Raw genomic sequence first — 23,035 nt, forward strand, 5'->3', positions numbered from 1 at the left:
GCCGAAATGTTTGAGACTCCTTTTAGTCGCCTCTTACGACAGGCAGGGATACCGCGGGCCTATTCTAACCCCCGAACCCGCAGGGGGGAAAAAGACATTTTTCCAACACTCCATATTCCACATTTTATGCCTTCAACGCCATGCTTTCCTGTGATGGGAATTTGCATCACTGGAATTTCAGCTTTTCCTGCAGTTCCCTGCATATGTAGCTCCCTTTGTGTTGTTTTAGTGCTGACACGCTTCACGAGTGTGACATTCAGTTCTGTAGTCACTTTTGCAGTTGTTTTTCTGTTATTTTTCATCACAATCCTCTCAATGATTTTTGCCTGTTATCGATACAGATTCTGGCAAGATACTGGTCCCGGGAATTCCAATACTTTCAAGAATGGTTCGATTTTAATTAATATTTTGTGTAATTTCACATTTGATATTGTAAGTTTCACTTATTTGATTGATTCTGGAGTCACATTATAATGCTATGCCAATTAGCAACACAAATTTCTTAAACTTTTTAAAAATTTGTTACTGAATAATGTTCAAGTCAGCTGAATCAAAGTTTAAAGATCGGTGACCTTACGTGCCCAGGCATAACTTAAGTTTTTAAATTACAATAGAAATTCACTAATAGATACTGACGTTTGATACTTCACTTCAAACCACATAGAATTTTGAAATTTAGTCCAAGGACTTAAATTTCCATGGAAACTAGAAGTAGATATTTCACTAATAAATATTTCCCCCAAAAAAATAAGTCCCTGAAATGTGAACTGCAACAGTCGTATCTGTATTGTGAGAGTGATTAGGTATTTACAAGATCTTCGGGGTTATCTTCACCCAGTCAAGTGAGACTGCAGTCAAACGTGGATTTAGTAGTTTGGATGAAAATCTAAAATTAAATTAAAATGATTACTTAAGTGTTAAATATGAATGAGATTTGTGAGTGATGACTGACAAAAGAATGAATAGTACCATACTGTATCCAAAGCTGGAAAAAACATTTTCAATAATTATATTAGCTCTTGCAGTGCGTTGGTTTATTAATGGTAATATGCCTTTGGAGGAGAAATATAGTACAACTGCATTTTGGGGATTGGTCTATGTCGAAGTCTCCTACAACAATCAGTTAAGAAATATAATTATTGCCACTGTTATCATATATTGTGGTGTCTATGCATGCTATAACAACCTAAAACAGCAATCAACTGGACCTCTAACATTTCGAAATGTACACAGTCAAAATGGCTGTTTGCTGCACCTCGATTATTTAAGCATTACTGTTTATGTGATCCATCTGTCACAGCATTTATAAGATTGTGATGCACATATGCAACAGATCACCAACCTGAATTTGCATTAGCTACTGCCGGACTGTCTACTCTGCATATCTCATCAAAAGCATCATTTTTAAAAGTGTCTCTACGACATCCCTGTGTTTCAACACATGGTGCAGCATGAGAAGAAGGAATGATAGGTTCTGTAATGATTTCTGGCTAATGCTTGTAATGATTGTAAGTTTTGGAACACAATTTGAACAAAGTTATTTTCATATGCTTGGAAAAATTGAAAATGTGATATTTGTTTGTTTTGCTCCAGTCTTTCCTTTTTCACAATCACAGCAATCAATTCTGAGATTTCAGATGGACTATTAAAAAAAAAGGTCTCAACAATGACATGGCTCTAGAAGAAGCTACATACAACACCAACATTTTTATGTTTTTAGAAATATAAACCACAACTTTTTCTAAGGCTGCACCTTGGGACTTGTGAATTGTTGCACCTTCTGCTGGTACCACGGAAACTGAGTATGGTGAACTATCAGATTTCAAGATTTCCATCTTTTGACAGTATGACAGCTTTTAATAGCACCCAATATATGATTTGAGAAACTGTTGATGTTTCCAAGAAGATATTTGACATATTATTCCCATACTTTTATCGAACAGTAGCCGAATAAGTGATGGGCACTTTTCACTCGTCTCTTTGTGTAGGCAGCAATCTATAGCCTCCAATATTCCCACGGTGCTGTCCCTAGTGTCAGTAGTCACATTTATAATATAACGTGCACCCACTCATAAAAACAAGTTCTTAGGAAGACCATAGGTCTGCACTGTAGCTAAAGGACTTACAGATCGCAGGATTTTTCCAGCAGCTTGTGGATTTCAGCCTCCTGAAACCACATCAATGGCTTTAACCAAGCACCCTTCAGTGTCCATTCGACACAATATTTGATTGTTGTATCTGCCTACTTCATTGTTGGTCGGAAGTGTACTGCTACATGAGCTTCAGAAGGCAGAGTATTCATATCGTAACATCAAGAATTTAATAATTGTGTAACAACAGAAGTCATCCAACTGACAGCCTTGTTGTTTAAGGCTACTGCAAATGCCAGACCATCTCTTTGCCACATAATTTTTGTCATAGTAAAGCAATGAAAAGGTCTCCACAACTGATTGCCAGCTAATGGCGCTAATGGATTTCGACAGGTATTTGGCTGAAAAACCAAGTAGTCTCCTGTATGAAGTCATCAACACAAATGATAAAGATATACCATCAAATGGTGTATTTGTGTGAAATATTTGCTGTAATCTTATATTAATTTGGCTCAGAGTACTACTACTGGCATGGACATTTCATCCAAAATAATTAATCCTACTTCTGCAAATTTACAGGCTAATGTGTTTGTCGTGCTTGCTGGCAACCCACTGTTTGGCCACACTGGGGCACGAGATGTCCTGTTGAACTGTGTACAATTTGACCACCAATTCCAAAAGGGGCTTTTTCCGTGTATGCACAAAGCAAAATTTTAGCATTGTCAGGATTTATAGCCAGATTGCTATTAACAATAAGCATCAAATATTGATACAAATCCCTAATTTATAAACTTCTGCCTGTACCAGCTCCACCACTAACAAAATAACAAAATCGCGGTGGTGATTCTTGAAGTACAATGTGTCCTTCATGTGATACAAAATTCTAACTAAACTCAGTACATCATCACTCATGTTACTAACTTTGCTTCTTATCCAGGTAACTGCAGACAATGATCTGAATATCCCGCTTGGGTCTCCAATTCATAATCATCTAAAGGACAAGCTTTTTCTTTTGCTACATTACCAGCATCATCTTTGTCTACACTATGAAATGCACATAACCAGTACTTCGAACTTATCTGGAGCCCCCAAGTGACTGAATTGAAGAGACTGAACAGATTTCATCACTAAGTTTGATAAACTTCTCTTCAAGATTTATATTATCACTGACTAATTCAGAAATTTCATCCTTCCAGTTTGTGTATAATGTCAGCTGGTCTCTGCATAATTGTTAGGATATTGTACTCCATTGTATGGAAACATAGCATCCCGGACCGCCTCCTTTGCTGCAAGTAACCATCATTATTTAACAGCCTGATCCATATTCCAACGCATTCATTGTCAGTGTTTTCATATTTAGTTGCACATGAGATTTCATTTGATCATGCATAATAAGAAGCAAAATAAGCTAAACCCACTATATCAAATGTGTTGTCGCATAGCTGATTTTGGACAAGATCCAGTAATTTTTTTGTAAATATGTTGGTGGATGATTAAATGGACTGCAAATCTACTAACAATTTTAAATTATCCACTCGCTCCTTGGGGTGCCCTTTGTTCACAAGAACTTCGCTTTCAGAAGTTTATAACATGGCCTGAGAGACAGGGCTTATGCTACTGTGTCCACTTTTGGCCTCTTCTACTGCTGCTCTTAGTAAATTTGACTTACCTCGTTTGGCTTTATAAAAATATAATCAACAATATAAGCAGAACAGGCAATTGGATAAATTATAAATTGACAATCTATATTAGCCTGTTGTTATTCCACCACTTTTTTTGCACAATGAATTAGCCATGACATCTCTGTAAATATATTTTGGGTTTTTAGTGTAGCTCTAACTGTCAACATGTATTGGTCAAAATTTAATTCAGCTGATGCTAAGCAGTCATCAAATGTGAAATGTGGTGGAATATTTACTAAGTGGTCCAGTAATTTTGTTGATACTTCTTTCCACTTTTTAAGAGTTGCACTGTCATGTTTGACACGTGAAACCAGTCAGGTCCTATCCAAGGGGAAATAAGGTATTCAAGATCGACAAAGCCAACATTGCTGCAAATGACGTGTGTGTGTGTGTGTGTGTGTGTGTGTGTGTGAGAGTCCCTCAATTTTTCGTCTAATTCTTTGTTATTGTGGATATGATTTGGTCAACAAGTAAGAGAACACTTTCATTTGATGATGGGTCTCTAGAAATGAAGAGTGTTGCACCTCCTACCCACAGCATCATATGGGTGCCAGAGGAAAAATGCTCCTACTGGAGCACAAAAAAAGTGAATATGCTCCAGTTTGAAGGACTGACTGAAAAGTGGGGTACCAGCTGTTTCAGCCTGCCTTCCTCAGCACCTTTAAAAAATTTCCCAAATATTTTGGCACACAAACTTCGTCATGCTATTTTTAACATACTCCATGCTCGCTGTAAGTCACTCAACCCATTCAATCCTACTTGTCTATTCTCACTCACTCATTCATTCAGCCCTACTCCTTGTCATTATCTCTTTGTGCCTCTGTCACTGTCTCCTGTCTCACAACCACAGTCTGCTTCATTCTGTCCTATTACTCAAACAGACATATAAAATATGAATAAAAAAGTAAAGCTATCATTAACAGCCAGTTAATTTAAACACATCATTTAAAACTAACAACAGGTTCACCAAATCATAGTGGTGTAGACAGTTAACTCTTGGAATTTGATCCTTCTTGCAACAGGAAATGGTCTCCAATAGATAACTGTCTCTTACACTCCACCCTAACTTCATTGTTATTGCATCTCAGACTGTCCATTGTTTGAAATTCATTTAAAATAACATTAATCCTTTAGTCTCACCAGTTAAAGGATTTAGAGCATCTTTTCCTTCCTTAAGCACCTCCCCAGACATAATGTTAGTCATTCCATTATAAAAGCACAATAGTCAGTTTGGAGAACTGTAGATGGTGTACAACTAGCAGTGGGCAGTTATTTAACCATCCACCACTGATGTGAACTAAGGTGGTGAAGTGGTATGTGTGTGCCACTCAGTTGTAAGGAATTTGCTCAGTAACATTGCATAAGACCCTACAAGAAGTAGTCCACAGGAGTTAAATCTGGCAACTGTGGCAGCCACGCAGCTGGACCATCAAGGCCTATCCATCTTCCACAGTACCATTTGTTGAGATGTCTCCGAACAGCACAAGAGTCTCCGAGCAGCGCAAGAGAAATGAGGTGGTCCATCATGCTGAAAGCACATTTCCTGACAGTCATTCAATGGCACAGATTTCAAGAATGGGTCCAATATGTTTGGTAGGAAGATGAAGTATGCAGTATGAAGTTTGTAAAGGGAATTTCTGACCTCCTTGTACATCCTAACCAACAGGGAGCAGTGCTGAGTGTCAGGACTTGTCAATGACAATCCAATAGGAATTCTACTGTCAGTAAATGCATGTCCATCTCGAGCAGTTTCCAAAGAAAATATTGCAAATGGAACTGCATGAAATGGACATCTCAAGTCACGTACCTCACAGGAGGCTATTGCTTACAGTGGCATGTAAAGATACACATCTTTGACAAGCATACAACACAAAGCCAGGACAGTAGCTGACTGGAGGCCTGTAGTGAGATGAGATCGAGTGGAAATTCGGCTTATTTTCAAAACATTGCAAAACCACAAGAGTACTGATGCTCCAAAGAGATGCTAAACTTGCAGGCTTTGGAGAGTGTACTTCAGGCTGGAGGTGGTTTCCTGATGCTTTGGTGGTGCTTTTCATACCACGACTTGGGCCCACTCATTTAGGTTACTGTGAACATTTTCAGTGGCCAATTGTTGCTCTTTCTTCTACATCTTCATGATGAGTATGCTGTGGGCACTCTCATCTTCCAAATTGAGAGTAAACTGTTTACACGACTGTAGGTATGCATTTCTGGTTTTATGACCATTCAGGCACCATATAGTATTTCAACTGACCTGCTAAATCATCCCACCATAATTCCTTAGAAAATGGCTGGACTTTTTAGGAGAGGGAATAAAACATTGCAATCAACATTCCCACAACTGTGTTGCTCTACAGGATGTAATACTCAATTAGTGGTATCAGCTACATATGGCATACCTGAAACAACTTGGACACAATTTTCTGCTTAGCTGATGTCATTATCAACGCTAGGGGTGGTGTTACATAGTATTAGGATTATGTTTTCTGAGGGTGACTAATTTTTTGTACTGTGTGCTTGTATTTTACATTTTCTTATCCCAATTTCCTGTATTCGGCACCGAGTTTATGAATTAAAAAAGTTAAAAAGCTACTGATTCTGCATTCCTCAGGCCTGCTCAAGCAGATTCTGTTTTGACTAGGTACTGTTATTAATTTTTGCTTCCACTTTGATGTATCATACTATTGATAAGTTAGACAATTCTACTTAGCACAGTTAGTATTTTTATGATTTGATCATTAAAGTATTTAGAATTAATAGGTAATCATCACATTATCTGTTGGCGTCATTTATACATTTATATTACTGATTGATTAATTTTACTGTGCAAAACACAATATTCCTTTTTCAAAAAAAAGTTAAATCCACAAAGAGAAGACGAGCTGATTAGTACTTACCTTCAGGAGATGCAGCCCCAGTGCTGCTGGTAGACACATACAAAACTAGACAGTATTACTCCAATATTACTCTAAGCACACAGGAAGGATTGTTAGTGGAACACTGAAAAACTTGGGGTGCAGGCACTAATAGGGCTACACCACGCATCAGGAGGAAGGAAGGCAAAGATGAAGGAAAATGCATCAGAGTAAGTAAAATCAGTAATCATAAAGTAACTTGCACAAAACAAAACACAGTTTACTCACAACTGCTGTGTGAGGATCCAGAATGCGCATCACCACTTGGGCTTGGAGAAGAGCGTAAGCTAGTTGTGGATTCTGTAACAGCATTGCGCGAGCCTCTGTTGGATTATTCTGAACACAAAGTTTCATCTGTTTCATCAGTTCAAACATTTGCTCTGGTGGTAAAGATGCAACAGCTTTGCTTATTGCCTCAGGGGCCTTATCTGACTGTACTGCTTCTCCATATGGATTCTCCACAACAGGGCCCTGTAACAGACCTGACAAACCAATAGTTTGTTACTCCAATAAGCAGCAGCAGTGGTGGTGGCAGTAGGACTAGGAGTAGGACTAAGAGTATTAGTGGAGGTAGTAGTAATGGTGGTGGTAGTGGTAACAGCAAAAACAGAAATGTACTTCTAATGAAACAAAAATTGAGTATGACAGGGATTAGACCAGAATGTTTTTTTTTTAATTAATAGCAAATTATAGGCACGATTACATATTGTGAAAGAAATGCAAGAAATATTTAAACTAAAAGAAAATTAAAGGGGAAAGTTATGAAAATAAATTGAGAAAATCAGAGCTAAAATCAAAGCAAAGTCAGTTCTCATCAGCTGTCTTCCGGTTCTTGGTATTCCTTGGAGAAACAGTAATAGTAATAGTAATAATAATATGCAGCGGAGAATTTTGGAGTGTTCTGACACTGGCCTTCACAACTCCTGGAACATGAGGAGACATGCAAAACTTTTCTCTCTGAAGATGCAAGGTTCAAGACCACCTGTGTGTTATGGAGAGTAACACCCCACAAAATGTGAATCTGTGTATGAAGAAAATTGCATGACTAGAGGAATAAACTGAGGAGGTGGGCAGTTTACAGTGGGAATAATTGTACCCAGAGAATGAATTATTGCAGTTTAGAGACCTACAAATAATGTCTTGGGTACTGGCTGACCTATAAAAACAATTAGTCTTGATGCTACCACTTTAGCGGACACTTGCTACTCAGCTATTTATGGGATCACAAAGGAAAATTACTCTCTCACAACACAATTTAATGAAGAAACCAGCAACAGAGACCTATGTCGTTCGACCTTTATAAAAGTCTCGATACACAGCAGGAAACAGAGATAAGACAATCTCTCTCCTCGGTAGTGTCCTACAAACAACATCTAGAGGAAGAGAGAATTACTGAGCAGGTGCATCTCTTACCGCTTTACCTACCGGCTAAACCTTGCCTAGGAAATTTTGCTTGCAGAGAGACTGAATTGATACCTGCTACATGGACAACAGAAATTAATATGGAAGTTATGGTAAAATTCTAAATTTTAAGAAAATCCACTTTTAGCTTGAAGGCACCCTCTAATGTACAGTTCATGAAGTCATATCCCAATTTGTCAGAAACTGATGAAAATCTTGTACATGAAAGAAAAGTGATATTGAAAAATTAAAACTGATGATAAAATCTGAGTTACACATTTATTGTACTTGTGTGCTGCTTAGAGAAGACTTTGCCTGCAAGACAGCGGCGCGAGCTGTAGCTGAACTTAGCCACTGCAAGCTCCCACTGCTGTTTGGCCACCACCGGTCATTAATAGAAAATGAGGACTAGCCTGGCCTTTCCATTGTGAAGGGCTGTACCAAATGACTGCAATCTACCTCTTTCTAGCTGTTGGGCGAGACACCCAAGTACTCCCTACATGGCTGTACAATGTGTTGCTGATATGGGTCCTGGACTTCCACTTTCCTGGACTTCCACTTTCATGACATCTGCCACCTGTGGTATGCTGTAGGCACCTGTTAAAGTGGATGACTGTCTTCGAGAGTGGTGGGGTGGGCCACACTAACTACTGGTGAGCCACAGTAGGCTCATGCCTACAGATTCCTATTCTGGTTATCTGTACATCACTGTTAGGTCCTGACCTACACCATGGCCGCAACTGGACAAAGCACTGTACTCACATTCCTTGCTGCACTTGAGTGTGTAATTCAGCACACACTCCATTGTGCTAGAGAAGATAACCCCCTACTGTACAATCACACAGAATGAACATGTTTCCAAATGATGCTGTTTCACTAGGAGCTTAGGGTGTATGATAGCCACTCACACCAGCCCCCAAGCTCAGCTTTCTGCACCTTCAGCGTCACCACCTGACATGCTCAGTCTCCACACCCACTAAAAACCCTGATCTGAGAAGCGACTGCTGCAACTGGTGGTCAAAAGTGGGCCTCATGTCGACACCGCTACAACTGGCGATCAGTAGTGGGCACCGTGCCAATGGTATCAGGTGGCTAATCATGACGACAACTGGTGGCCACAAGTGGGCCTCACGTTGCCTAAACTACAATTGATACCACTACGAGCAACACCAGTTTCTCGTGTTACTGTCATCCCTGCAGCAGCAGCGATCGTCTTGCAGCCAATGATTCACACAATGCAGGGCAGTGAGTGAAGAAGCATGTTTTTAACTTTGTAACTGACTGTTTACCTTGTAACTGGCTGTTTTCATTATGTAATTCACTGGCCTCGGTCGATTGTACGGACGTTTATTTTAATCTAAGGGGAACTTTTGTACAGCAGAGTAAACCTCCTGACCTGACTAGTTTTAAGGATAATTGTCGGGAGCTATATTTAACATCTGTCAGGTGCACACTTTGCAGTCTTTCTAGGTACAAGTTGTCGTGTACGACAGTTGTACTAGCCATATGTTTCATTTGTCAATGTTGGGATCTTTTGACATGAGAGTGTACTGAATGTATATGGGCTATGATATGCCACAATGACTTGAGTAGCTTTTTGTGTACCGTGTACTCTGTAGTGTGAACCTAGTGCTCATTTCCTTTTGTATTGTATATTTCTTTATTGTATGGACAACAACAGAATATGTAAGATGCTAGCAGAAACACAAAGTGCTAGTAATAGGGGTTCTGTTGATGCTATGATGGAGCACATCATTAGGTTACAAGAAGCACTTTAACAGAAAGCTGGGGAAGTAGCACGTTGCAAGGGCCATGGAGAGGTACTGTGTGCTGAGAAGCACTAGGTACTAGGACAACTTGGAGAAGTTAAGACTATACCGTGTGTACATTCTCCTATCAATCCTGCAAAACCAAATTTGAGAACACCTTTTTCGCCAAGGCAACAAGAAGACATAAGCATATTCCTCGATGATGTCTGCCACATTGGGCAGTTGGTCTGATGAAATTTGCCTTTTTATGACCAATCTGTGGTTTATAGGAGAGGGTAAGGCATATGTTACTTACCATGAGACTTAACGAGATGTGCAAACATTCGAACAGTTACCTGCAAAGAGGGAGGAGGGGGGAAGGGAATACGACAGCAGAATAGGAGGCAGATCAGTACTTGCTTCTTTAGTGAGAATAACGAGTCCATTGAACCATTCTCAGGTAGGATGCAAAAGATCAACATCCAAATGTACGTGCTAACATAGAATGAGTAATAAGAATAAGGATCTCTATGTATTTTTGCATGGCATTCCCCACTTAAATGCTGTGTGCAGATTAGGATGGAGAACCCTTCTGATTTGGCCGCAGTTCTCAGGATCTCCACACAGTTGGAAGAGACAGATATAGCAACTACAGACTGTGGCAACCACCAGGTGTTTTCTTCAATAATGAAATAACACAGATGTAGGCATGAGGACCATTTCCAACACTGTCATCAGCTGGAATGCTAAGAGTGCAGACGAGTAGCTCACAAAGCATGAGAATGTAAGAGTAAAAAACGGGAAAATCAGTATCAGCAAATATCTTCAATAAATGTGAATGGGAAGGTGTCAGCCACCAGAAAATGTTTCCAATAAAGTGTAGTACTGGACATGCAGATGCAGAGATGGAACGCTGCTTGTGGAGTTGTCTTGTTGTTGTTGTGGTCTTCAGTCCTGAGACTGGTTTGATGCAGCTCTCCATGCTACTCTATCCTGTGCAAGCTTCTCCATCTCCCATTACCTACTGCAACCTACATCCTTCTGAATCTGCTTGGTGTATTCATCTCTTGGTCTCCCTCTACAATTTTTACCCTCCACGCTGCCCTCCAATGCTAAATTGGTGATCCCTTGATGCCTCAGAACATGTCCTACCAATCGATCCCTTCTTCTAGTCAAGTTGTGCCACAAACTTCTCCTCTCCCCAATCCTATTCAATACGTCCTCATTAGTTACGTGACCTACCCATCCAATCTTCAGCATTCTTCTGTAGCACCACGTTCGAAAGCTTCTATTCTCTTCCTTTCCAAACTATTTATCATCCACGTTTCACTTACATACATGGCTACACTCCATACAAATACTTTCAGAATGACTTCCTGACACTTAAATCTATATTCGATGTTAACAAATTTCTTTTCTTCAGAAACGCTTTCCTTGCCATTGCCAGTCTACATTTTATATCCTCTCTACTTCGACCATCATCAGTTATTTTGCTCCCCAAATAGCAGAACTCCTTTACTACTTTAAGTGTCTCATTTCCTAATCTAATTCCCTCAGCATCACCCGACTTAATTCGACTACATTCCATTATCCTCGTTTTGCTTTTGTTGATGTTCATCTTATACCCTCCTTTCAAGACGCTATCCATTCCGTTCAACTGCTCTTCCAAGTCCTTTGCTGTCTCTGATAGAATCACAATGTCATCAGCGAACCTCAAGGTTTTTATTTCTTCTCTATGGATTTTAATAGCTACTCCAATTTTTTCTTTTGTTTCCTTCAATGCTTGCTCATATACAGATTGAATAACATAGGGGAGAGGCTACAACCTTATCTCACTCCCTTCCCAACCACTGCTTCCATTTCATGCCCCTCAACTCTTATAACTGCCATCTGGTTTCTGTACAAATTGTAAATAGCCTTTCGCTCCCTGTATTTTACCCCTGCCACCTTCAGAATCTGAAAGAGAGTATTCCAGTCAACATTGTCAAAAGCTTTATCTAAGTCTACAAATGCTAGAAACGTAGGTTTGCCTTTCCTTAGTCTAGCTTCCAAGATAAGTCGTAGGGTCAGTATTGCCTCACGTGTTCCAGTATTTTTACGGAATCCAAACTGATCTTCCCCCAGGTTGGCTTCAAATAGTTTTTCCATTCGTCTGTAAAGAATTGGCATTAGTATTTTGCAGCCGTGACTTATTAAACTGATAGTTCGGTAATTTTCACATCTGTTAACACCTGCTTTGGAATTATTATATTCTTCTTGAAGTCTGAGGGTATTTCGCCCGTCTCATACACCTTGCTCAACAGACGGTAGAGTATTGTCAGGACTGGCACTCCCAAGGCTGTCAGTAGTTCTAATGGAATGTTATCTACTCCCGGGGCCGTGTTTCGACTCAGGTCTTTCAGTGCTCTGTCAAACTCTTCACGCAGTATCATATCTCCCATTTCATCTTCATCTACATTCTCTTCCATTTCCATAATATTGTCCTCAAATACATCGCCCTTGTATCGACCCTCTATATACTCCTTCCACCTTTCTGCTTTCCCTTCTTTGCTTAGAACTGGGTTTCCATCTGAGCTCTTGATATTCATACAAGTGGTTCTCTTTTCTCCAAAGGTCTCTTTAATTTTCCTGTAGGCAGTATCTATCTTACCCCTAGTGAGATAAGCCTCTACACCCTTACATTTGTCCTATAGTCATCCCTGCTTAGTCATTTTGCACTTCCTGTCGATCTCATTTTTGAGACGTTTGTATTCCTTTTCGCCTGCTTCATTTACTGCATTTTTATATTTTCTCCTTTCATCAATTAAATTCAATATTTCTTCTGTTACCTAAGGATTTCTACTAGCCCTCGTCTTTTTACCTACCTGATCCTCTGCTGCCTTCACTACCTCATCCCTCAAAGCTACCCATTCTTCTTCTACTGTATTTCTTTCCCCCATTCCTGTCAATTGTTCCCTTACGCTCTCCCTGAAACTCTGTACAACCTCTGGCTTAGTCAGTTTATCCAGGTCCCATCTCCTTAAATTCCCACCTTTTTGCAATTTCTTCAGTTTTAATCTACAGTTCATAACCAATAGATTGTGGTCAGAGTCCACATCTGCCCCTGGAAATGTCTTACAATTTAAAATCCGGTTCCTAAATCTCTGCCTTACCATTATATAACCTATCTGAAACCTTTTAGTATCTCCAGGATTCTTCCATGTATACAACCTTCTTTTATGATTCTTGAACCAAGTGTTAACTATGATTAAGTTGTGCTCTGTGCAAAATTCTACAAGGCGGCTTCCTCTTTCATTTCTTACCCCCAATCCATATTCACCTACTACGTTTCCTTCTCTCCCTTTTCCTACTACCGAATTACAGTCACCCATGACTATTAAATTTTTGTCTCCCTTCACTATCTGAATAATTTCTTTTATTTCATCATACATTTCTTCAATTTCTTCGTCATCTGCAGAGCTAGTCGCCATATAAACTTGTACTACTGTAGTAGGCATGGGCTTCGTGTCTATCTTGGCCACAATAATGCGTTCACTATGCTGTTTGTAGTAGCTTACCTGCATTCCTATTTTTTTATTCATTATTAAACCTACTCCTGCATTATCCCTATTTGACTTTGTATTTATAACCCTGTATTCGCCTGACCAAAAGTCTTATTCCTCCTGCCCCGAACTTCACTAATTCCCACTATATCTAATTTTAACCTATCCAATTCCCCTTTTTAAATTTTCTAACCTACCTGCCCGATTAAGGGATCTGACACTCCACGCTCCGATCTGTAGAACGCTAGTTTTCTTTCTCCTGATAATGACGTCCTCTAGAGCAGTCCCCGCCCGGAGATCCGAATGGGGGACAATTTTACCTCCGGAATATGGAATATTTTACCCAAGAGGACGCCATCATCATTAACTATACAGTATAGCTGCATACCCTCAGGAAAAATTACGGCTGTAGTTTCCCCTTGCTTTCAACCGTTCGCAGTACCAGCACAGCAAGGCCGTTTTGGTTAGTGTTACGAGGCCAGATCAATCAATCATCCAGACTGTTGCCCCTGCAACTACTGAAAAGGCTGCTGCCCCTCTTCAGGAACCACACATTTGTCTGGCCTCTCAACAGTTACCCCTCCGTTGTGGTTGCACCTACGGTACGGCTATCTGTATCGCTGAGGCACGCAAGCCTCCCCACGAACGGCAAGGGCCATGGTTCATCAGGAACCACACATTTGTCTGGCCTCTCAACAGTTACCCCTCCGTTGTGGTTGCACCTACAGTACGGCTATGTGTATCGCTGAGGCACGCAAGCCTCCCCACCAACGGCAAGGTCCATGGTTCATGGGGGGGGAGTTGTCTTGGTGCCAGGAAACATAGGTTTCTGGTAGATATTGGAGTACATTTATTGATTATTGCACGAGATCTCTTGGATAGAAAGAGACTCGGGTCTCCACGTTACGGGTTATGTTAAGTTGGCAATAATGAAGTAAGTTCACTGGGTACAACACTGGTCAAGTTTAGCATTGGGGCTAAGACTTTTCCCAAACATATAGATGTGTTGATACAGGTTGGTGAAGTGTATTCTGCAATTATCACACTTGATTTCCTCACTAAACATCATACTAAAATTGATCTTTCATGGTATACAGTAGAGCTTCAAGAGACTGTTTGTGCTGGGTGATACCACTGCAAGCGAGGCAATGTTGCAAGGAGCACCAATCATGAAGCTATTGCCAACTGCACTGATTATATGCACACTACAGATGGGTTCCCATGATAATGTACTGTCAGGGACACGGGAATTAGTTTAGGTCTTTGCAGGTACAGAATTACCACAAGAGATGATGTGTGTGGTTGAGCCACTTGTAAGTTAGGGCGCAATGCACTGTTTTGTGACCAGAACAGTAGCATGCAAAAGTAATGTGAATGGTGAATGTACAGTTCCAGTTACACTCGATGATTTTGATAAGAACAATTAAAGTCTAGCAAAGGGCTTCATGATCGCCATATTGTGTATTTTGGATGAAGGGGATATAGATAGGACATGTATTAACCGCAGCCACAAGCATACCGTCAATAATTCTGCTTTATGTAACAAAGTGGGTCATTTGTAGGATAGCAACCAGTGTGCTATGGAACCATTGCATGGGATGCATTACCCATAACCCAACACTGCATACCCGATGTAATGGAAAACCATGACTACAGATGAAGGAAGTGATATTGGAACAAGGAGATGCACATGCTCTTATGACACAGGAGTTGCAAGAGAGCAGAACAGGAAGTGTTACCATTTGTCTGACCATTATAGTCCAAAATGATGCATGGTTGTGCAAAGCTCAGTTGTTAAGAGGTGAACCTGACACAATACAATGTCACAGGGAAGTGCTCGAGCCTCAACCACATTTTCAGAAACTAGATACCCACTGGATTTACTCAGTCTTTATGTCACAGATCGTGATCATCAACTGTTACGAGAATGGAAAATCTAGGGCCATGAAATGGATGGAACTTCAAGATTATGGTATCTTGATCAATGGCATGACTTACAATGTAGCATAAGCTCAACTATCTGTTACCTGTAACTATTATCAGTATGACCATGATCATGTTATAATAGGCAAAAAAACTTTTGAATATCCTGTCTATCCAAAACAGAACATTTGAGTCCAGAACTCTTACACTTGATCGATGGACTAACTGCCTCCTAAAAAGGGTGTATTACTACGGAACAGACTTTCAAACATATCCAACATTTCCAGGAAATATAACATCAGAATATCACCACTATAAGTGTTTCTTCTACTAGCATAGCCATGCTTTTTTAGAAGAACTTGTGTATTCCACCTACACTTGAGACGCAAGACTGCCTATCCTCTTGACCTATCTCTGCACCAGATCCCCACAGAAAGGCTTGATGCCGTAACTAAGAAGTAGGAATTGCAACAAACTGTGCCAATATATAGAATTAAATTATAGCAAGTAGAACAAGAAAGATATCGGTCATATTAGAGATAAAACATATATTTATGTGGAAAAAAGTAACGTAACTCACTCTTGTAAGATGTTAACCGAGATTATACTGTATAAACCAGTGTCAATGTAATTTATGCAAAATGAAGTTGTTCTAGGATGATGCCAGTGTAAAATTCCTGATGAATGTTTGGAGATGAGAGGATTGTTGAACAGTAGATCCAATCCCTGGGTGCAAATATAAATTTTTGAAAATACTACCTGGCACAGATGACACAGAATCATATCTGGCTCATACCGTGCATCAGAAGCAGTATCTCGGACATGCAAAGAGTGCCATTGTTGCAGAAGGCTGGGTGCCACTCAAAATACATTTTCACACCAAGCTGAGCAGTAATCAAGGAGTACGAATGGCACAATCTGACAGCATTTGATGCGTCATTCTGTGATTCTTGCAAGACTGAGCCACAGCAAGTAAAATCCAAGCTCAGCTTCTCCATAGTGTCTTAGCACTGACTGCGAAGGCATCAAAACTGACAATAACTGAGACACCACAATGGGGCCAAGAGTGCAGACACCTCCAGATAATGAGGGTGAATGACTGCATCGCCAGCCACAATGATGTTATGTCCAACTTAAATACTCCCATTTCAGGGTCAGTATCCGGTCATCCCATCTGCGTGTCCAATTCTGATGCAATGATGGTCTCATTAGTTACAGAATAAATTGGTTGCTGAATCATGTGGTGTTGCCTGCTGCTGAGAGAAGACTTCGCCTCCGAGACTGCGGCCAGTCGGTTGTAGTGAAACTTAGCTGCCACTGCTGTTTCGTCAACACCATCACTGACAGAAGATGCGTACGAGCCTCAGCCTTCCTTCATGAAGGACCATATCGAGTGACTGTAAGCTACCGTTTTTTACATGTTGGGCAAGGCACCCAATTAGTGCCTCCCTGGCTGTATGTTGTGCTGCCATTTGGGTCCGAGACTTCTGCTTTAATCACACCCGCTGTCTGTGATATGCTATTGGCACCTGCTTAGGTGAAGGTCCATCTCTGAGAGCGCTGAGGTGAGTTGCACAAGCTGCTGACAAGCTACAGTAGGCTCGTGCCTACAGACTCCCATTCCGGCTATCTGCAGGACACTGCCGTCAGATCCTGACCACCGTGGCCACGATCGTCAAAGCAATGTGTCCACATTCCTTGCTGCACTCAAGTGTGCGATTTGACATGCCTTCCAACATGCCAAAGATGACAACTCCTACTATAAAATCACAAGCAAGAAATATGTTTCCAGACAACGCTGTTTCACTGGTGCTTTAGGGCAGACAACGCTGTTTCACTGGTGCTTTAGGGCATACAACACCATGCACAGCAGCTCCTGACCTCGGCCTCCTGCACCTGCAGTGTCACCATGTCACCTGCTCAGCCTCCAAACCCACTAAAAATTCTGACCTGAGGGGTGACCACTACACAGAGTTGGCAAAATAAAACTGGCCTGTAAAATACTTCATGCCCTGGGTGAAGTTGATGTAAGCTGGCCTGCCTACCTTACAAAGCATGAAATACTTTCTGGACCAGTTTTATTTTGCTCTTCGTATATGTGGATGACATAAAACTAAATAAAGAAATCGGAAACAGCTGCAACCTGGACAATAGCAGGCAGGTACTGGTGTCAACATAACCATTTACATTAGAGAACTGTGCCACTATTCATATTCGTAGCATCGAAGTACAAATAACAAATGAGAAAATTAACAGTACTAATTAATTGGTGCCTGGATAAGAGTCCAACAATTTGAGAATAACACCAAACACCTAACACAAATTAAACATTTGCAGGTTAATCTTGTAATACAACTGAAAACAGCCAGTGTACCAGATTGTTGTCACTTAGAAAATATTTTCTACATTTTATACATTTATCAAGTACTGATTTAGATTGAAAATTAATTAAAAGTTACTTTATGTTTTCAAAAATAATTATTCATAATGAAAGACTTTAGCTATTGAAATCACTTATACATAAAATAATTATAATAATTAAGATATGGTGTGGCTACTTACTCTGCATCTCCATACGTGACTTCTCTGTGCAGGCATTGTCAACACGCAGAGTACGTCCACCTATTTCATAGCCATTTAAATTTCGCATTGCAGAAAGAGCAGTCTCTTGATCTTTATATTCACAAAATCCATAACCTTTTGGTTTACCGGTCTCACGATCATAAACTAACCTGGAAATGGAATTGTTTGTAACAGATGATCTCACAGCATGAAGTTATCGCCCACCGTTTACCATTAAAACAAAACAAAAATTGACCTTCAACTCAGATATGAACTTACACAGTACCTTCTTGCGTTGCTAACTGTTCAGATGTTTATTCCAGTAGCCAACACACTCATTAATCTGCAGTAAAACAAAAATATTTTTCTTTTCTCCAAGTATCTCAAAAGTATATTGTAGATTCTTCTGAAGAGTTACGATGCATTAAATTTCTTTGATAATATAGAACACAAATTCACGGAGACCTACGTAGCGCTATGTTTACTGCCCGATATTAAAATTATTCCCTAATTTGCATGTTGACTGCTAACCTATCTCATCTTCATCTTCACATCTTGTCTACATGGACAAGGAAAAATAATTCCCGGATTTCCCGGTTGAAAATACACTTTCTCCCAGGTGAAAATACACTTTTTCCGTGTTAAGTGACAGTATACTTTTTCTTGGCACTTATCAATCCGTTTATGGTTTTATACACCAGCGTAGAATTTCCCGGCACTTTAGAAAATGAAACACGGGAAAAAAACACGTTTTGGAAAGATCTTTGATGTGCAGCAACATATACACTGCATATTTCCGTGTTACGAACGTATAAATTGGAATTCCACCAAACACCGCAAGTTACTTTCCGAAGCATTAAAATAGAGATTGCGATGCACTTTTGTAAGCCAGTCACAGTTCATCTCACCAGATCTCGCCAGCTGATGACAGCATTTGACGTGTCATGTAGTCAGATCACCCTTAAGTAGTGCAAACACACAAATAAGAAAAATTAATGGGTTAAATTAATGTACAATAGTTGCTACAAGAAAAGCAAAGCTATCACATATAATATTGGTCTCTAAGATTAATAAGCTGCAAGAGAAACTAAGCTTCCACATATATTGTTGATCTTTTTTGCGCGTCATACATCACGTAAATGTGCCAATAAATTTTTTTAATGACGACGTAAATGTCTGATCTTCTAGGCTCGAAATTCTTCATATGGTCGTCCCCAAAGAGTTGATTTTTAAATGAGAGTCAAACGCTCTGTGATTTAAGAGATTCGTCATACACTCTCTCACATAGTTTATCTTACATAAAAGGAAATTTACTTTGAAAGTATCGCTTTTCAAAGCAATATTCGCAATATTTTTCCGTGACCTGTTAGAAAGGTACGTTTCAGCAGTTGCCAGAGAGCGCCATATAACAGGTGTCACTGCACTTGCGCAGCTACGATGACACAGGAAGCCCACATGTTTGTACGTGTGAAACATTAAAAGATCTTGCATTAAAACGAATCTAATGTAAAAAACTGTCACGTCACGCTCATTGGAGGCAATTTGTTGTTAAGAGGCACTGCACAGTCTTCCTAAAGCCTTTGACACACTTTGCTGTTGGCAGACGCTTGTATAAGCACTGTATTTGTTGTTGCATATGGCGCATTTTCTTTGCGACTTAAGTTTTATTTTCATTTTTTTTATCTCGTTCAAGTTTTGTTGCTGCAGTATTTTTCTGCAGAAGTGGGATATAGTAAATTTTTTTGTTAGAGTATTGGTTCTTACCAGTCAAAATCACAAACATTTAACTGAAAACTAAAACAATGAAAAATTCCTGGAACTCAAAAAGATTCCCGGGTTTTTCACGGTTTTCTACCGGATGAAAAAATTCCCGGGTTTTTCCCGGATCTCCCGATTGTCCCGGGTCGTAGACAACCTGCACTAAATGTCTATGACCAGACAACTTGTCTGCCATAGTTGTAATAAATTATACACAAAATCCTCTGTCATTAATCATTATATCTGTTAATTAAATCTGTATCAAAACCCCCACAATAGTTCCTGAGACTTGCCCTCACATACGTGTAGTAACTGCAAGAAAAAATGTGTAGTTTCACCACATCATGACAAGCTCATACACTCAGAAAAATTTTGCTGAATTGGACACTGGACTCTGAAGCCTACGCTGGTATGTTACTTCATTTTCCATTGCTGTTTCATGATTCAGAACTGCCTGCTGTGTTTTAGCTACAAGTGTACAGAATTTGCATACATTTGGGTACATCATTTGTGGCTCCAAAGCATCTAAAGAGTAAATATAATTGGGTGATGCCTGTTCCTCTGTGATTAGAATATATTACAAATTAAGTTTTAACACAAACAATGAAAAATCTAGAATGGAATAATGACAATATTATGAAAAGGACAGATCTACTCACCATACAGAGGAGATGTTGAGTTGCAGACAGGCAGAACAAACAGACTATGAAACACACAAGCTTTTGGCCTCAAGGCATTTCTCTAAAACACACACACACACACACACACACACACACACACACACACACACACAAGACCATTGTATCTGGCTGTCTGGGCCAGACTGCGAGCAACTGCGCATGATGGAAGAAGGGGTGGTTGGGATATGGAGGGAGTAAGGAGGAGGCTAGGGCCGGGAGGGGGAGGAGAGCATGGTATGGGTGAGGACAATAAAGTGCTGTCGGTGGGAGCATATAGAGACGTGATGATGAGAGGGCGGGGCAGCTAGGTGCAGCTGGAGTTGGGCAGAGGTCCAGATGGAAAGGGGGGGAGATGGCACTTTACATCCTCCACATGGATACAATCTGATGTAGAGGGGAACGAAGGTGATAGCACAATTATACAATCACCATTTAGTCCTTCAGAGCTCAACACAGCAACTTGTCTGGCGGTGGTGACAAAGAAGTGGAAGAATTACTGAAATGCCATCAGAGTGGCGAAGATTAGTGACACTGTAACAAAGCCACATGACTGGGGGAAGAGATCATAAAGTCGATAACCAAAAAGGTGCTACTTGTGGCACTAAATTGGGCAGGGATAAAATCATTGAGGGGAGACAGATAAAGATCAGAAAAGATGGTCAGTCAGAAGACGTGGTAGTCCCCAACAGGGGGTACATACTGAAATCTCAAGTACGAGAAAAGGAGGGGTGAGAGATTTCTTACTAAGATGGTATGTAAGTGCCCTGCCCGGGGGCAAATAAACATTGCAAACGGTAATCGCTGGGCTGACTCACACTTGCACTGCTTTCACTTCTAGTGTGGTAAGCATGGTAATGCAATCACTGACAACATCTTTGTAAATCGACATACACATCCCTCCAGAAACACTGCAGGGGTCAATGCAGTTCAAGAAGAAGATACGGCAATCTTAAAGGGTTGGAGCATTGTTATATGGAGAGCAATACAGGTCACACAACAGGAAGATATTAGTCCTTGCAGTTTAGGAGGATGACAGTAATATCCGTTTCTGTTCCACTGAATCATCACATTAAAGTGCACCTTGATTATATGTGAAGGGGCCAAGAGGACAGGTCATGCTTCAGGATGATATTGTAATTCATCAGGATGGAACATCACCATGCGAAAGAGGGGGGGTGGGGGTGGAGGGGAAGGGGAATCTGAAGCTCAAGGGTCACAAAAGCAGCCTTCCCCCAAGCTTCCTTTTCCTTCTCCTTAATTCCTTCAGAGAGTCAGAAATCTTGCAAAAGGTTATCCACCGTGGGGGTACAACTGGAAGATTGGGCAGCCCTGGAAACTGCAGTCCAAGGCCTGCCTGGTGCAGAGATTTCTGGGATGAGGGTTCTCTGTTACACGATGGCTTGGTAATTGGTATTGAGGTCCCTAAGTAGGTGCTCCAGTGAATCACAAAGTCGTTGGCTGGTTGGAGTTAAGGGACTAAACAGCGAGATCATCACTCTTCAGCCATGAGGCAGTTTATCTGCAGTTATGATATCTGGTAAAAATTTGATCAAATTATGGAAGTACTAGCAACCCACCTTGGCCTCACAGAGGTAGCACTGCGTACCTATCGCTGAATAATTTGCCTAGAGGCACCAGTGCACAGTGAGTATTAAAATCCTTACAGTAGTTCCTGAGAGTAGTCTTCACACACAGATAGGAAGGAAAAAACACACACTGTGGGGGACTGTGAGTCGTCATAGTTCAGCTAATATGCACCAAATATTTATAAATCATGTACACAAACCTTCCTCATGAATCAGTGCATCTATTAATGAAAATATTATCAAAAACACCACAGTAGTTCCTGAGTTTAGCCTTCATTAATTTATAACATATATACAAGGAGAATATATGTACAGGTGAACAGATTCTGGTAATAATAATTTTATGTAGCTCAATATCGTAGTGCAAGTCTTACAAATGGACATCACTTCAGCAACTTGAATCTCTGTGGCCACTTATCCAACCAGAAAATGGTGACCTACACATTTCATTTGTGGCAAATTTCCACATCATTAAGAGGTGACTGGTAGTTTAAAAAAAAACAGAGACTAAACTACATGATGTGACCAGGATTTGATCATGCAAGTTCTTAATTATCAACACCGAACTTTAGACCTAGTGCTAAACCACCAAACTTTAATTTGCTTCAGTTCTGGTAAGAGAGACCTATTGTTTAACATGGAATCCAAACCACATTTCAGTTCTGGTGAATCACTGGGAGGTTTAATGTTAGGTTAAAATACACTGAAAATTTTGTGATCTGACCGTTATTCGATCCTGGGACCTTTCAGGTTTGAGGCATGTGCTGAACCACTGCCTAGGGTTCTGCTTAATCTTCACTGCTGTCTGAAGTTGCGGTGGCTGTACTGCTAGATGGCAATTCCATTGTTCTCCAGTGATGAACTCAAATTTGTCACCGATCAGCCAATTTTCACGAAATATTTATAAATTATAGATACAAACCTTCCTGATGATTCAATTTATCTGCTTATCAAAATGAGATCAAAATCCCTACGGTAGTTCCAGAGATTAACCACTACATTCAGACAGAAGCGAGTAGCGAATTTCAATTCATACATTATGAAAATATATAGGAGTGGTAAAACAGAGGCACTGAAAGCAATATTGATGCCAGGGGTGGTAAATAATTTCTGGAGAAATAAAAGTATATGGGTCAGGCCAAGACAAG

The 23,035-nt window shown here is 40.3% G+C and overlaps 1 protein-coding gene across 2 annotated transcripts in view; it reads right to left on the minus strand.

Moving 5' to 3' along the window:
• The window catches only part of LOC126457114 (cleavage stimulation factor subunit 2 tau variant), a 91,242-nt gene that overhangs the window by 48,075 nt on the left and 20,132 nt on the right, over positions 1-23,035 (minus strand). For both annotated transcript variants that reach the window (XM_050093164.1, XM_050093163.1), the window contains exons 3-4: positions 17,864-18,033; positions 6,916-7,169 (exon numbers count right to left, since the gene is read on the minus strand). In XM_050093164.1, the coding sequence (XP_049949121.1) occupies positions 6,916-7,169; positions 17,864-18,033 (424 nt within the window). The remainder of the gene's footprint in view (positions 1-6,915; positions 7,170-17,863; positions 18,034-23,035) is intronic.

Source organism: Schistocerca serialis, chromosome 2 (assembly GCF_023864345.2).
Source record: "Schistocerca serialis cubense isolate TAMUIC-IGC-003099 chromosome 2, iqSchSeri2.2, whole genome shotgun sequence".
NCBI lineage: Eukaryota > Metazoa > Arthropoda > Insecta > Orthoptera > Acrididae > Schistocerca > Schistocerca serialis.